This window comes from Carlito syrichta, unplaced genomic scaffold (assembly GCF_000164805.1).
Source record: "Carlito syrichta isolate Samal-C Ts95f unplaced genomic scaffold, Tarsius_syrichta-2.0.1 Scaffold301691, whole genome shotgun sequence".
Lineage (NCBI taxonomy): Eukaryota > Metazoa > Chordata > Mammalia > Primates > Tarsiidae > Carlito > Carlito syrichta.
In genome coordinates, this window is record NW_007245787.1 from 235,523 (window position 1) to 252,704 (window position 17,182).

Below are 17,182 nucleotides of genomic sequence, written 5' to 3' on the forward strand. Positions count from 1 at the left end.
ACCAACTCCCATACAAAAAAAAATAAAACATATAGTGATGCTAACATACAAGCTAACCAACCACCTTATTGGTGTGCTGTTCCTCTGTACAAAGATAGGTTTACAGAGAGAAGAAAAGGATGCAGGAAAAAAGGAACAATACAGTAGGAATAGAATTAAGTCATTAAACTAACAGAATCAATGAAGCACACTTGAGACTTTTTGTTTAAGTCCAATGTCCTTTCAGTTCTGATTTCTAGCTTTCTTTTCAAGCAGGTAAATTAGTTTGCAGTTAGGGTCAGTTGCCCCTGGTCTGCTGTGAAGGACAGTTCAGATCACCCTCCGTTCACCGCTCTGGCCTATGTCCTTTTCAAGCTTGTTTCTCCCGTTTCGGTGTTGTTACCTTGAGTCGTCAGCAGGTGGTGCTATCTCAGCTCCTCGCCCCAGAGGGGGTGGGTGGGGACAGGAACTGGCAGAGACTGGAGATGGATGCCTGCCTGAGGGCACAGGCAGGAGACTCATGGCCGGCAGGACGTCTCGGTCGCAGGAGAGGTGGCAGTGATCCTAGCAGATCTTCCCTGAAGGGGCTTCAAGGACTGAAGTCGTGGATCACCTCCGGCCTGGGTGGTGCAATGTGCTACCGGCAGTGACTGCAGTGGCTGCAGCAGCTGTGGCGGTAGCATCTGCACTGCAGTGGCTGTCCAGTCCACTGCGATGCCCCAGCAGTGGCAACGGCCCAGCTCTGTATAAAGAGCAGGCTGTGATTTTGGGGTCCACAGCCCCCGGGGTGAGAGCCAGAGACCCACTGCAGTTCTCCTTTGCAGAGGGTTTCACAGACCAGGTTGCCCCGTTGCCATCTTGCCGGAAGTCCAAGTTGGAGTTTCAAGTGATTTATCTGTCAGTCAGTGCTCCAGGAATGCCGACACTCCCAAAATCGAGGTTGTATTTTGAAGAGTCTTGGGTTGTCTTCATTCTACAGTTCCAGCTCTTTGGAAGGCTGAGGTGGAAGGATCACCTGAGCCCAGCAGATCAAGGCTGTGGTGGCCAGGAACATATCATTGCACTCAAGCCTGGGCGACAGAGTGAGACTCCTAAGGCGCACGGCTGGGAGGTGGCAGCGGTGCTGGGACTGAAACTCCGGAGATGTTGGCAGGAGGGGGAGGAGAGCCTCACTATTATTTTTTAAAAGCTCTCAAAAATTATAGTCTCAAAATAGTTCATTCTTTTGCAATAGTTTGAGAAATGTTTTCCCAAAATCAGATTTAAATCTCTCCCAATGTGATCAGATACTCTTCCTGATTAGCTGTCCATAGTGAAAATAAAGAGTAATTGACATAAATTTGTGATAAAATTTGAATATTCTGTTAACTTTTGTGTTCTTCTGTCCCCTCTCCTCCAAAGAAGTACTGCCTGAGGAGAAGCAATATTCACATCCAGGGTTGTCAACAGACCATCAACAGTCAAAAACTAGTTTCAGATTCCTTGGAGGTAGTGAGGGTCTCAACAGGTAGCCAGACATGGCAATCTGGGACAGAAGTGCTTAATGTCTAGTGAGGCAGGATATTAGCATTCTATTGTAGAGAGGTCCCAGACACCAGAATGGAATTTAGGAGGCAGGCTCCAATGCCCACAAAGAAGAACCAGAAAGAGATTGGCAAAGTCTAACTCAAGTTACTGGGGACACAGCTATAAGAGTGACAAAAATGCTGGTCAACAGCAGAAGACCAGTTATTCAAAATGGGTCCACCAAATAGGGAGAGTGCAGCTACTAGTTTGGGGACTTGAATGCAGCAATCCCATTATCAGAATAACTATGCCACAGTGGTGGGATGTTGACAAACAGAGCACTGTCTTTGGGGCCTGCTAAAGTAAGCCAGAGCCTCTTGGAGCATAATTATTTTCACTGTCGTACAAGTAACACAGGTATTACCTTGGCAGAAGTCGCATCGTCCTGTTGGTGATAGTTGTGTTAGACAGATTGAGATACAAGACCCCTGGACAGCCCTCAGAAATGTGTCTCATTGATTCATCCTGCATTTAAAAAAGAGGAAAGAATCATATCAAATTCAAACAGGCTTTGCAATTTCCCCATTATCTCACTACCATCTCTCTTTTTGTCCCAGAAAAAAATATATGCAAAAGTTGGTCTTTTCATAGTCTTTATCTGATATTAGTTGAAATGAAATTAAATAGAAGCCAATGGTTTTGCTTGAAGCTTCATTATTCCTTCCTTTCCCCTTTCTTTGGAAATAGTCTCATTCCATCACAATGACATTTCATTAAAATGTAAACCCTTGGCTAGCACAGTGGCTCACATCTGTAATTCCAACACTTTGGAGGCAGAGGTGGGAGGATAACTTGAGCCCAGGTGTTCGAGACCAGCCTGGGCAACATAGCAAAATCTTATCTCTACAAAAAGTCAAAAAGTTAGCCGGGTATGGTGGTGTGTGCCTGTAGTCCCATCTACTCGGGATGCTGAGGTGGAAGGCTCAGCACACTAAGTCCAGGCAATTGATGATGCTGTGAGCTGTGATCCTCATGATCAAGCCATTATACTCCAGTCTGGTAGACAGAGTTAGATCCGACTCAAAGAAAAAAAAAGTTCAACTATATGACAGGAAATTTGAGCTCAAGTGTCAAACACTCTTGACTCTTCAGATGCAGAAAAGTGATTAAAAACTGATCCATTTTAAAAGTTACTAAAATAATTACAAAAGACAGGAATAGTAAACATGCTCCATAACTGGACTTCAGTAAATCTGAGTCCATATTTACACACACACACCTATATATACAGTGGCATGCACCCAGGACTACAGGTGCATGACATTGTGGCTGAATAATTTTTTAAATATGTAGATATGCCGCTCTCGCTATGTGTGCCCAAGCTGGTCTTGAACTCCTAGCCTCAAGTGATCCTCCCACCTTGGCCTCCCAAAGTGCTTGGATTACAGTCCTAAGCCACTACACCTGGCCTAGCAGCAGATCTTTTATTTATTTAATGGTGACTGATTAATATCCTCAGGAACACCCAACAGGTCAGCCAATTTCAAGAATTTGTGGTTCATGCAATGTTTAACTTTACATCAGTCCTAGAAAGAATAGGCTATTGCAGGTATCTGTCTGGAAGAGGTAAATCATCACCAGACTAGGAGACATGGTTTGGAGAAGAATTCTTCATGGTCAATGTGGCCACCCCAACACCATTAAGGATAGCAAAGATTTGTTTTTAGTAGGATTATTGATGTTTAACATTCCATTCCTTGCTATTTCCGGGAGATAAGGATTTTTAAAATACTGCAGGTCAGAACATCTGTCCCACTCAGACAGGAACTGGTTGATTTACACTGCTGGCAAACTATACCATAAAGAGAATACAAGTTTCTATTTTAAGCTGTAAATCTCTGTAACACTGCTATAGGATAGCCTCTATGTGCCAATACTGCATGAGTACTCGTGCAGAGCTTTTGATAAATTACTACTGCATTCAAGCTGCCAGCTATTTGTGTATCACCAAAATGTAGGATTTGAATATGTGTGGATAGATAAAAAGTATACAGCACAATTTTTTTAAAAAAAAAATAGAGAACAACTGAAAATCTGTCTCTGAAATGTTCAGCATGCCAGTCAAGTATCAAAGTGACTCTGCACTTGCTGAAAGACCTAGGCAAATGCTAATGAGACGAGAGAGTTGGCTAAAACTGCCTTAGAGAGGCAGCCACAAAGAACTTGAAAATGTGGGGGCCAGGAAGAGGAAGGTGGGGTATGATTTATGAACCATAAAGAACCCTGACTTTCCCTTTGAGATGAGGAGGTAATCCATTCTCTGCATTTTCCTATCTGGAGGAGCTTGGGTATCCAATCAAATTCAGACCACTCCCATTCTCAGGATTTTAAAAAACTCAGGATTTAATCCACAGATGTTTGAACACATAAATACTAAAACTGTTAGAGTGCCAGCATTGCAGAATGGCTTATGAATTTGTCCACAATGTACTGAAATCCTTCTGAATATAATATATTTCATAAGACTGACTAAGAAATCAAAGCACTTTGAATGAATGTTACCCAACTTCTTAAATGTAAGTCTGTGTCCCACTCTATGTCTCAAAGGAAAAAAACAATAGTAAAATGTAGCTGGATAAAATTATCAGCCCTTTATATTATTAGACTCCCAAATTGGAAAAGACTTTGATGTTCACAAATTCAATGCAGATGGCATTGTTTTGACTTTCCTGTTAGAAGGCCAAATTCAAAGAATATGATCTTTACTCAAGTACAGAACTGAAGTTCCCTGAGGGTAAGAACTAAAAATTGATTCATTTTTAACTTCTTCCTAACACCTGGTAGAATATCTTTACCATAGTACAAGGGGACCCAAAAAACCCAGAATTTATTTATTAAAAATTGTGTATTTATTCTTACATGTTTAAATTTCAGTCACCTTCAAAGGATTCTCTGTTTGATGCAATACACATATCGAAATGCTTTTTCCACTGCTCAAAACAGTTTTTGAATCCATCAGTTAAAATGCCTTTTAGTGCTTCTGCTGTTTTTTGTTTCACCCCTTCCACATCAGCAAAATGTTTCCCTTTGAGAACTTTTTTCATCCATCAAAACAATAAAAAGTCGCTTGGAGCGAGAGCAGGTGACTAGAAAGGGTGGGGAGCAAAGGTCATGTCGTTTTTGGTCCAAAACTGTTGAACATTCAGCAGAGGATGGGTTGGTTGTTCATGTAAATCACTCATGAAATGGGCAAATGTATTGAAAGAATCTCAAAAAAAAAAAAAAAAATCACTGAAACCGAAAACAGCCTCTCATAACAATGTTAGCTGGTATACTGATGCTGATAGATTCCTAGAACACTCACCTAGCGGGGGAAGCCCGTACTCCAAGAGGCTGCCAGCCAAAAGATAATTCCTTTTTGGGGGGAGATTCCTCCTCATAGGTGCTAAAAATTTCCACAGAAGAATGAACCCATTTGACAAATGACAATTATATCCACAGGCAGACATCCAGGAAATGTGGCAGTCAAGATTTCAAAGCTTTCTTTATGAAGGAGCCCATGTTCACATTGTTGGGGGAGAAAGTTAGAGTACAACCAGAGAAAATGGAACACTTTTCCTCTGATGTGGTCTTCAACATGTCTGTCTATGCCTCCATTTTTTGTGGATCATCCTTGAGGGCACTTTTTAACATAAAGAAGCAGCTTATTTATGTTAAAGTGGAAGCCGCCAAGAAGATGCTTAGTTTACAGTCTACAGCAGTTCTCTGTGTTCTTGTCAGACAGGGATCAAACAACTACTTTTAATGCTGAATTTGTTGAGGTAAGGAGTGAAAATTCTGAGAGTTTTAATATTTTTATGTACACATTCTATCCATCTATATGATGTCATTCATCTTTTGGAAAGATGTTTTCCTACAGAAATGGGAGGATGAATTTTATGGAAAAAAATACTAAAGGAAGATTTTTCAGAGGGCTCTTAGTTCTAAAATGAGAGATATTTATGTAAATATAATTATAATAAAAAGTGGAAAGCATAAATGCTGAAGTACTGAGATCACAGATGAAGCTGAGGAGAGGGAGAAATTAACTCTGTCAAAAAATGATTGGAATTGCATAGGGCTGGAGGGTTGAGAGAAAATGAGGGGTGACTATTAATGAGTATGAGTTCTTTTGGGGAAAGGAAAATGTTCTAAATTTGTTGTGGCGATGGTTACACAACTCTAAATATACCAAAAAAGCCATTAAATTGTACACATTTAATAGATAAATTTAATCTCAATATAAACATAAACTTATTTATACATCAATAAAGCTGCTTTTTTTTTTTTTTTTTTTTGAGTTGGAGTCTCACTCTGTCACCCAGACTGGAGAGCAGTGGCCGCTCCCGGCCACAGCAGCCTCAACCTGCTGGGCTCCGGCAATCCTTCCACCTCAGCCTTCCGAGTAGCCGGAATTACAGGCATGCGCTACCACGCCCGGCTGATTTTTTGATTTATTGTAGAGATGAGGTCTCCCTGCCCAGGCGGGTCTCAAACCCACGGGCTCAGGCAATCCACTCACCTCAGCCTCCCAAAGGCGTGGGATTACAGGCTGAGCCACCGAGCCCGGCAAAGCTGCTTTTTAAAAGGTCAGTTGAAAAAACATGAATAAAAGACCCAATGGAGTTGAAGAGTATTTTAAAGAATGAGCATGTGTAATCCAGGTTGGAAAGGGGAAGGTGGGAAGGAAAGTGTAGTCATTTAGGCAACAGAAAAATGGGACAGATATAGCATGATATGTTCAGGGAATTTCAAGTGGTTCAATATTGAAATAGAGTAGAAATTTGAAAGAAAAAACGCATAAAGATGAAGCTATGTAAAGATAAGCTGGAATTGTACCCCCACATCCTTAAAATAAAATAAAGATAAGGCTGGGAGGTATCAGGGAGAGGCCAGTACATGAAGTCTTTTCATCTGTGCCAACGGGTTGGGCTTCATCCTGGAGTTGGTACTTAATGAGGTGCATTATACAACAAGGTTCTTCATTCTGTTCCCCCCCTATCTCCTCAAAGCCTTGCTCCATTAATTGCTCCAGATGAGTCTTCATCTTCTATAAACCTGTTTTCATTTCCCTGCCCGTTTTCCTTCCAGTCACTTTTCTGGAAAGATTGACTTGTGTCTAATGTCTCACTTTTTCACCCGTCCACTTCACAGTTCACTACAGTTTAGTTTCTGCCCCAATATCCCACTCAAACTGTTCTGACTCTCAAACTAGGATACACTATTCAGTCCTTTTCTTACCTGCTCACTTTGGCCACTGTATTCTGAAACTCCTTACTTGCATTTTGTGATATTTCTCCATTTTCAACTACTTCTATTCCTGCCTAATATCCTCTGCCTGGTCCTAAAAGTCAGCATCCCCATGGCTGAACCTTAAGTCCTCTTCTCTCATATCTTCTATCTAGGTTGATCTTATTCACTCTTATGACATTAATTATGGTTTATACATAGGTGTCAACCCAAGATGGAATCTCAAGTTCTAGCCAACATTGTTCACTGCCTTCTAAGCATCTCCATATAGTTGCATTTGCTAAACAACATTGAATATTTACTGTATATATTTACTATATACCAACTTTTGTGCTGTGTGCTATGACTACTGCAAAGAATAAAACACATTTCCTGCCCTTTGAATCTCTGAGGCTAGTGGAGGTGGCAAAAACACTGTGGTTAGGACAAGAACCCAGAGGAGCAGCAGTGAACTCAGCCCTGAGAGCCAGTGATGACTAAGTAGAGGAGGTGATGTGTCAAAGAAGTCTTAAAGCTTGACAAAGAGGAAAGTAACACTGGAGGACAAAGGGAAAGGGCATTCCAAGCAAAGAACGAGAGCAAATGCAAGACTGCAAGTAGCAACTTGGAGCGTGCTGCAAAGGAAGTGCAGCAGCTGTGATTACTGCAGTTTAGTGTGTACACAGGAACTGGGGCAAGATGAGGTTGGAAAAGGAGGCAGAAGCAAAACCACAGAGGGTCTCCAAGGTACAGTAATATTAAAGAGCTTTGATGGCTGGACAAGGTGGCTCACGCCTATAATCTCAGCACTTTAGGAGGCTGAGGTGAGAGAATTGCCTGAGTCCCTGGGTTTGAGACCAACCTGGGCAACTTGATGAGACCTCATCTCTACAATAAATCAAGAAATGAGCTAGGCATGGTGGTGTGTGCCTGTAGTTCCAGCTACTTGGAAGGCTGAGGTGAAAGGATCGCCTGAGCCCAGCAGGTCGAGGTTGTGGTGGCCGTGAGCATGCCACTGCACTCCAGTCTAGGTGACAGAGTGAGACTCCAACTCAAAAAAAAAAAAAGAGCTTTGACTTTATCCAATAGTGTAGATGACAGGATTGTGTGTAGTTGATGGAAGATGGAAGTAAAGTGGTCAGATCTGCCTTTTAGAAAGAGTATTATGTGCTCACAAAGTGGAAGAAAGATTGGGGACAGAGAAAATGTCTGGAGACAGGGATCAGAAAGGAAGCAGCTAGGAATATATTTCTGTCTTCTTTGGCACAGTTATTGATAGCCATGAAGACCACTAAAGTGAGCCAATCATCTCTTCCAATTTTTCTGTCTCATATAAATAGCATTAAATATAAATAACATTCATTTTTGTGTAATCGTTGAAGAATTTCTGCTTGCCAGAGGCTCCAACATTGGGCTTGCATCTACACGATTAATAATATTATACAGATGGAGTTAAATTTCTTGCCAATGTTTAACATATTTGCTTTTTTCCACATTGAATTATAAATGAGCACACAGGCATGTATTCTGCATATTGGCACTCCAATGTAGCAAGTCTGAATCTACATAAACAACAGTAAAAATAAGCTGCTTATACTCACTGTGAGTGTTGGGCAGTCAGAGACATTCAACTCTTGCAAGTTTCTACAGTGACCTAAATCAAACCAGTTACACATCACTAAACAACATATTACAAATATTTAAACTTAAAGTTTTTCTATCCTACAGTCAATGAAATGCATTCATTGGAAAACAAACAAAAACCTTGGCAAGTAATGTGCTCTAAGTATATAGTTTCTTTTCCCAGAAAAATGATTTTTTTTGGCTTCAGAATTTAAAAATATATATACATGTTTATTATTGTTTGAAGATTATAGGAGGAAAGAAAAAGGAGAAAATCCCTACTTTGGGAAAATATTGTATAATTAGAGCTTTTAGCTTGGAAACACTTGAAGAAAACCAGCCTGATTTTTTGATGCATGCATTTTTGTTCATTTTTAAACATTTTATTATGAAATGTTTGAAACATACATGAAAGAATTGTACAGTGAATACTTATATACACACCACCTAGATTCTAATGTATATTTTACATTTGCTTCAACACATATCCACCCATTCATCCATCTCTCTATCCATCCCCTCAATCCATCATATTTTTTATGCATTTCAAAGTCAGTTGCAGACACCAGCACACTTTTCCCTAATACTTCAGTATGCACATTATAAATAACTCAGCATGCATAATCATAAGCAAAATATTTGTTGTGATTTTTTTAGGTTAGATTTGCATACAACTTCTAATGCGTTGTAAATAGAGAAGTGGAGGGTTGGAGAGGTTAAGTGCCTGATTAGCTCTGGGACCAGAGGTTACTGCACAGCTTATGCTCTCTCAGGGAAGATCAGACGTGTATACAAATAGCTAGATAGCAAAGCATTACACACAATACCTTAAGTCTGGATAGACAGTAAGTAAAACTCCAAATCTGAGACAGAAGAGAAGCAGCTGGGGAGGACATATGAACCAGTAAATGGGAGGAATGCTTGAAGCAAATAAGAGGCAAGGCATTCTAGGTGGAACAGACCCCATAAAGCAGGGGGTGATCCTGGCATTCAAACTGCCACAATGAAAACACATCTGCTGCTCATAACCACATAGCCCCATGCTAATAACAGCAGACATGTTAGTAGTTATAAATCCATTTTGAGCATTTCTTCCTTTGCCAAGAGTGGACTGTGTCCTTAGCGATATATACAAACTAGAAATACTTTTAGCATTTTTTAAAAAGGAAAACAATTCTTAAACATGTGTAGATCTTGGAAGTCATCAATAATACTTAAGGAAAAAATGGATTCCCAAAACAATATAAGTTTATGAGATGTTTGTACAGAATAGAATACTGAGAGTAATTCATCCGTTCAAAAAATATTTATCAAGGAAATATAACAATGAACAAAATATACAAAAATCCTTTCCCTTATGGAGTTTACTTTCTAGTTGGCAGGAGACTAACAACAGTACATAAAAGAAGTAAAATATCATATCTACATTGACAGATAATAAGTGCTATGGAGAAAAAATAAAACAAGAAAGGGGATTGGGAGCATCCAGTGAGTGGGGCATATTTCATATGGGGTGGAGTTTCAGATGGGGCCAATAGTTTGCTAAGAAGGAGACATTTGAGCCTAGATGGGCAGGAGATGACAAGGACAGTGCCATTTGCTCTGAGCATCTCTGGAGCCCACACTCAATATGGTGACTGGGAGACAGTAAAGGATAGAAAACAATAAGCTCAAAGGACAGTCATTCAGTCCTACTATTGCTTGCACATCTCGAGGCTGTGTGGATAAGCCCTTTAATTTCTGAAATCCAATGTGAAGATGAACCACAGGTCCCAGTTTTCAGCACGTGGAATCCTAACATTCATGGAGAATGTCCCCTGGGCTTGGCACTGTGAAGTGTCTTATGTGCATGACCCTATTTCATCCTCCCAACAATATTAAGAGGTGTCCTCAGTTCCATTTTACAGTCCCATTTTGCAAAAGATGAGGTTCAATAACTAGCCTGGGTTCATATAGTTGAGCAGGTAGGAGAGCCTTGATTCCAACACAGGGCACAAACATTTGTCCTCCAAAGCAGGCAAGCAAGGGAGTAAGGAACTTTCTATGCCGCTGTTCTGTGATTGCCTTTATTAACTAGCAGGTTATTGCCTTTAAAAAGCCTGCTATTACCTGTAAATAGCACAATGGTTTCTAACTTTTAATACATATATCTTTTCTCTTCCAACCTAGGAACTCCACATACCCTGGCTGGTCTCATTGTTCCTGAACTGCATTAGTTAGGATTACCCAAAGTTGGATTTCAAAGGAATACTTTCATTGTTCCATCTGTCACACAGAGTAATTGGAGCCAGCTGTATGTCAGGATGCGCGTGGTTACCATTGTAATCTTGCTCTGCTTTTGCAAAGCTGCTGAGCTGCGCAAAGCAAGCCCAGGTGGTGCGAGAAGTCGAAGTCGAGCGAATCATGGCCGGGCGGGTGGCAGCCGGAGAGGCTCCAACCCGGTCAAGCGCTATGCACCAGGCCTCCCCTGTGACGTGTACATGTATCTCCATGAGAAATACTTAGATTGTCAAGAAAGAAAATTAGTTTATGTACTGCCTGGCTGGCCTCAGGATTTGCTGCACATGCTATTAGCAAGAAACAAAATCCGCATATTGAAGAACAACATGTTTTCCAAGTTCAAAAAGCTGAAAAGCCTGGATCTGCAACAGAATGAGATCTCCAAAATTGAAAGCGAGGCATTCTTTGGGTTAAACAAACTTACCACCCTCTTACTGCAGCACAACCAGATCAAGGTCTTGACGGAGGAGGTGTTCATTTACACACCTCTCCTGAGCTACCTGCGTCTTTACGACAACCCCTGGCACTGTACTTGTGAGATGGAAACACTTATTTCAATGTTGCAGATTCCAAGGAATCGAAATTTGGGAAACTACGCCAAGTGTGAAAGCCCACAAGAACTAAAAAATAAAAAACTGCGGCAGATAAAATCTGAACAGTTGTGTAATGAAGAAGAAAAGGAACGATTGGACCCAAGACCTCAAGTGTCAGGAAGACCCCCAGTCATCAAGCCTGAGGTGGACTCAACTCTTTGCCACAATTATGTGTTTCCCATACAAACACTGGACTGCAAAAGGAAAGGTTTGTATTTTTCTTACTTTTTCATTTCCATGGATGATTAAAAATGCTCTTTAATCTTATAATCCTCCCTACACCCTACCATACCTTGAAATTTCTGGTATCACTTCCACCAGAAATCTTTCCCCAATGACAATGGAATTTACTGCAAATTTTTCTGGAGTCCAGACTCAAGGTTGTTAGTGATCAGAAGACAGTACAGGAAGAAAGGAAGTATCCTCAGGTGGGCAGCCATTCGGGTTCTACGCATTTGCTCATCATAAGCTGTGGCTGTAAGGAATTCATCACAATTCCAATTTAATGTAGGTAAATCAATGAGTATGAAAAAAAGGGCAAATGCTGTTTTTATAACCTGACAACACCAATTAAAGTTAAAACAAGATGTGCATCTGTGGGGAGATGATTACCTCAAGGAAAAAACACCTGCAGAACAGGAACAGCAAGAGCACATCTGCTGTGATGGGGCCTCTACATGTCCTATCATTTAGTCCCAAGGTTTTAAGAAACACTTGTTCACATCCTGTTTCTTGATTATTTCCAAATTATCCAGAATAAAACAATAAATAGTTTCAATAACTAAATTTAAAATATTTAATCCAAGAACCAAAGAAATCTTTCTAGAATATAATCTATGTCTTGCAACTCATTACTGAGTTGTACATCCCACACAATCTTGGGCTAGTACTGTGCAGGATTTTCACATGCAAGGTAATAAAGTGAACTAAGAAAACAGATGGAAGTTTTAGTGATACTCTGTATGCGTCAGTGGAGATTGACGTTCTCAAAGTGTGGTCTGGGATCTGCTAATCAACCCTACAATAGCAAAACATATGATAACATCTATAGGTTCCATTTCTGGTGCGATTTAATAAATTATCTGTAATATTAAGTTAAAGCCAGATGTCACTAGATTAGAGTCATATAGAGTAGCAGTCCTCAACTTTTTTGACATCAGGGACCAGTTTCATGGAAGACAATTTTTCCATGGGCTAGGGAAGGGGGCGATGGCTTCAGGACGATTCAAGTGCATAACATTTATTTTGTGCTTTATTTCTCTTGTTGTTACATTGTAATATATAATGAAATAATTATACAACTCACCACAAAAAAAAGAGGTGTGGACAGAAGTGATAGATAAAATAATGGGTGGGTCATGCATGGACTAAAATAAGTGTTGATTCTGACTTCAATCTTGCCACCAGATGCAGCTGTACAATTGAAGTACATCAACTCACTTGCCACTGGCCAATAGGGTTTTGATATGAATCTGCAAGCAATTGACTTATTATGGTCTCTGTGCAGCCAAACTTCACTTGTAATGTTAATCTGTATTTACAGCCACTACCCAGAGCTAGCATCACTGCCTCAGCTCCATCTCAGATCATCAGGCATTAGATTCTCATAAGGAGTGTGCAATCTAGATCCCTTACATGCACAGTTCACGATAGGGTGTGAGCTCCTGTGAGAATCTAATGCCGCTGCTGATTTGACAGAAGACAGAGCTCAGGTAGTAATATGAATGATAGGGAACGACTGTAAATAAAAATGAAACTTTGCTCACCTGCCTGCGGCTCACCTCCTGCTGTGCAGCCCAGTTCCTAACAGGCCACAGACCAGTACCAATCCACAGCCTGGGAGTTGGGGACCCCTGATATTGAGCATAGTATCATTGCTTCCACATATTTGGGGAGGTTTTGCTTTGTTTTATTTCTTTGAGGGCAAGAGAAAGGGAAAGTTCAGAGAGAAACCCTGGCTACTCTCAGGAGAATGTTAGGCAAGAATTAACGTCAAAGACTCAGGCAACCTAAGCCAGGATTAAATTTATTCATTTCTCAGCAATGTCATGCTCAACTTCCCCTCAAACTCTAAAGGTGGCACCTGGTTAGATCACACCACAGCCTTGTGGCAAAGAGAGGTTTGCTTATTAAGATATCCTATGAACTGTATATAATTTGATGCTATAGTGGAGCAATTATGTATAACATCATAACCTGAGACAGCCATTCTGTACTCCTCTGAATTTGAAAGAATGCTCTTTAATTGAGTACCTACGATGCTCCAGGTACCCAGCCGTCCCCCCCCCCACACACACTCATGCTGTCCAAAACTTCCAGGATGGTACTAATATTCCCATTTACAGATGAAGAAAATGAGGTTCTGAGAGATTTTGTCAATTGACCATGGGTCTCACAGGTAAGCAACCAAGCTAAGATATGGACCTTGGTGTACCTGAGTTAGAGCCTGTGAGCTCTCTACTTCATCCTGCTATCTTCCAGAACAAATCTGATCATGTTCAAACAAGCAACTGCTTCAATAATGCAAGCATTATAAAATTCCAGAAGAGTTAGTAAATGTCGTTTCTCTGTAGCTAGATTCAGTAGAATTTCACTGATAGTTATGGTAAGTACTTAAGTGTTTTAAGCTGAAGAGCATCAGTATAAATACTAGAATTTCCTTTGTGATGCTGAGATTAAAAACTGAAATTACATATATTTAAAACTAATACAAACTACCACCCTAAATTTGGGTTTGAATACTTGCTATTGCTGAAGTTACACCCTTAAGTTAAAGTGAGCTTGCCTTTGCTGTATCAGGTGTCAAAGAGAAAAGTTGGTAGGATTATGTTCATTAATTATCTGAGAAAAATACCACATATGTAAAATTTAAGAATTTTGCAGCTAGATTACACTGTGCTCTAAGAAGAGATAACATGTTAGGAAATACTTTTTTTTTTTTTAACTGCTTTTATGCACTTGGGCCTTTCCCTCCCTCAGTTAACCTATTTCTAATTTTATCTTTTTTTTTTTTTTTTTTTTTTTGAGTTGGAGTCTCACTCTGTCTCCCAGACTGGAGTGCAGTGGCTGCTCCCGGCCACTGCAGCCTCGACCTGCTGGGCTCCGGCGATCCTTCCTCCTCAGCCTTCCAAGTAGCCGGAATTACAGGCATGCGCTACCACGCCCGGCTGATTTTTAGATTTATTATAGAGATGAGGTCTTGCTGCCCAGGCAGGTCTCGAACCCGCGGGCTCAGGCAATCCACTCATCTCAGCCTCCCAAAGGCGCGGGATTACAGGTTGAGCCACCGAGCCTGGCTTAATTTTATCTTTTTTCTATAAAATTTTTAACTTGGCAAACATCAGCTTATAAAAATATAAATATATTTTTATTGCTTTCTTTCTTCAACTATGGTTGTCTAAACATAACCTTCCAGAAATGTCCCATAAATTCATAACTTCTCCTTTAAAAATTAACTGCCAGGTATGATGGCTCATGCTTGTAATCCCAACACTTTGGGAGGCCAAGGCAGAAGGACTGCTTGAGTCCAGGAGTTCAAGACCAGCTTGGGTAACATAGTGAGACCTTGACTCTATAAAAAATTTTTTTAATTAGCTGGGTGTAGTGGCACATGCTTGTAGTCTCAGCTACTCGGGAGCCTAAGGCGAAAGGATTGCCTTAGTCCAGGAGGTCAAGGCAGCGGTGAGCCCTGATTGTGCCACTGCATGCCTAGGCAACAGAGTGAAACCCTGATGCAAAAAAAAAAAAAAAAAAAATTACACATAATCTACTAGGACACAATATAAAGTTTTATGACCTACATGTTCAACATATAAAATATTAGGTCATACATAAAGGACAACTTAAGTTCCTCCAAATGTTAATGACTATGTAATTCAGAGCCCATACTTTTAAATTACAAGATTAAAGGGTAGCATTGTATTTTAATATCATTAATATAAATGACTTTTGCTATAGTTTATATAAATCTAATGATTCATTTGATCATTATTTTTCATCTTTGTTACATTATTGATTCCCATAAGTTTAAAGGCAATGATCTTGTCTATTAAACACCTTTTGGTAGTGCCTGACACGAGGCCAAGGCCATATTCTTTTTTTTTTAATTGCACAAGATTATATTTTTTGAAATATGCATACATGGACATATATATCATAGACACAGATTGGCTCACATTTGTACTCCTGTTATTAATTAATTAGGGCCATGTTCTTTAGATTGATGATGATAATTGGGCTGCCCTTCTGTGTTCTTTCAAAGCGATAATTTAAGCAACCTTAAAAATGAAAGTACGTAAAAGTCAAAAATCATGACTAGAATTCAAGTTGTTCTTATTTCATTCTATAAATGGGTAACAAATATCAAATACTAAGAATACGCTTTCACCAATGTTCATCTCTAGCTCCCTTCCAGAATGTAGTAATACAGCACTTTTGATTATTGTCCTTCACATGTGAGACACTATATGGGATCTAAAGAAGTCTAAAACATGCATAAGAGTGTGATTGCAGTATTGTTAATTAATATGAGCTATCATCTAAATGCCCTGTGGCCCTGAGACATAACAGTTTACATGCATTAAGTCATTTACTCCCCACTACCTTAAAAGAAGTATTATTGTTATCATCATTTTATGTGATGAAACTGAGCTACAGAAAAGCTAAGTTCCCTTTCAAAGGTCATACAGGTAGTCGGTAAATCTGTTTCCAAGCTATTGACCTCCATGCAATGTCATCTCTTCCTTCAAGATTCTGGATACATCTACTAACCAAGAAGAATGTATAAATGCTTTCTGTGTATTTTCTCCCATTATTGAACTCTCTTAGGCTTTGTACAAGTATACCATGCATGTGATCACACACAGAAAACCTGCATTTGGATTTCCCTAACTCGGAAGCGAGCCTTTCCCAAGTGACTTGGGATGAGTTACATGGTGTGCATAGGGCACCTATGTATGCCGACCACATAGACCTCAAAGATCACTATGATTTTTGCTTTAAACATCTGACAGCAAAAAGAAATAATAGCTTTATTCACTGACAGACAGGTACTTTGCCAACAAAACGTAGTCTTTCCAAGGGAATAAATGTGGGACTAGTTGAAAGGTATGGTTATGCCATATTTAGACCAATAGATTTTCCAAGAATATATGAAAGTAAGAGTCTTTAAACTGCTTTTAGTTTCACATTTACCAGAAAAATCTACCATTTTTAAGGCGTCATTTTACTTGAAGCATCATGCTGGGAGAATTATGCAGGTAATTTGCCCTCAGCTGTCTCTGAAGTTAAGGGCACAATTTTACCCCTGGCTTGAACAAGTTAAGAATTTTTAATTTGCGATAAACAGGGTAATTTATGTCTCTTTTCTTACTACTAACAAGACTTCAGAGCAGTTCTGAGGTTGTTGACAACCAAGATAACCTACTAAATGGTGAAATTACCTGGAGAAATTTCCTAATTTCCCCCCCAAAATCAGCAAGGTTTGGTTCAGGGAGGGACAAAGCTTGTTAGGGGTGATAATCACATAAATATGGTATTTCTTGAGGCATTTATTGAGACTTTTGGGTAGCAGTAAACATGAAATATGAATATCATGTGGTGCCTGGTCTAGAAATGTGGGGCATTGATCAAATTTGACTCCTCCAAGGAAATGTGTATTTATATATTTGTTATCAAAGGCAAACATACTTTGTATCAATATTTGCAATTCTCATTCAAGTTCTAAGGTAAAAGGACTAAAGAATTCTTTTACTTATCAATACAATAAATAAGATTTTTTCATGTTTTTCTAAGCCACACTACTGAAGTTTTGGTTTGCATTTTCTGGTATTACTTGTGAATCCTATTTTTACCCAGGGCTATTGTTGACAACCCTGAAGTTGATGCTGCGATTTATATTCTTTTTCCAGCACCCACAGGTCTGGCACGTTGCT

At 39.8% G+C, this 17,182-nt stretch overlaps 2 protein-coding genes across 3 annotated transcripts in view; one reads left to right on the top strand and one right to left on the bottom strand.

The window, feature by feature from the left end:
* Positions 1-17,182, bottom strand: part of FBXL13 (F-box and leucine rich repeat protein 13) — a 280,181-nt gene that overhangs the window by 129,665 nt on the left and 133,334 nt on the right. For both annotated transcript variants that reach the window (XM_008055123.1, XM_008055121.2), the window contains 2 exons: positions 8,355-8,407; positions 1,910-2,010 (listed from right to left, as the gene is read on the bottom strand). In XM_008055123.1, coding sequence (XP_008053314.1) covers positions 1,910-2,010; positions 8,355-8,407 — 154 coding nt within the window. The remainder of the gene's footprint in view (positions 1-1,909; positions 2,011-8,354; positions 8,408-17,182) is intronic.
* The window catches only part of LRRC17 (leucine rich repeat containing 17), a 40,171-nt gene that overhangs the window by 16,066 nt on the left and 6,923 nt on the right, over positions 1-17,182 (top strand). Inside the window, exon 3 of the mRNA XM_008055120.2 lies at positions 10,546-11,457. Within this exon, the coding sequence (XP_008053311.1) occupies positions 10,680-11,457 (778 nt within the window). The 5' untranslated portion in view covers positions 10,546-10,679. The remainder of the gene's footprint in view (positions 1-10,545; positions 11,458-17,182) is intronic.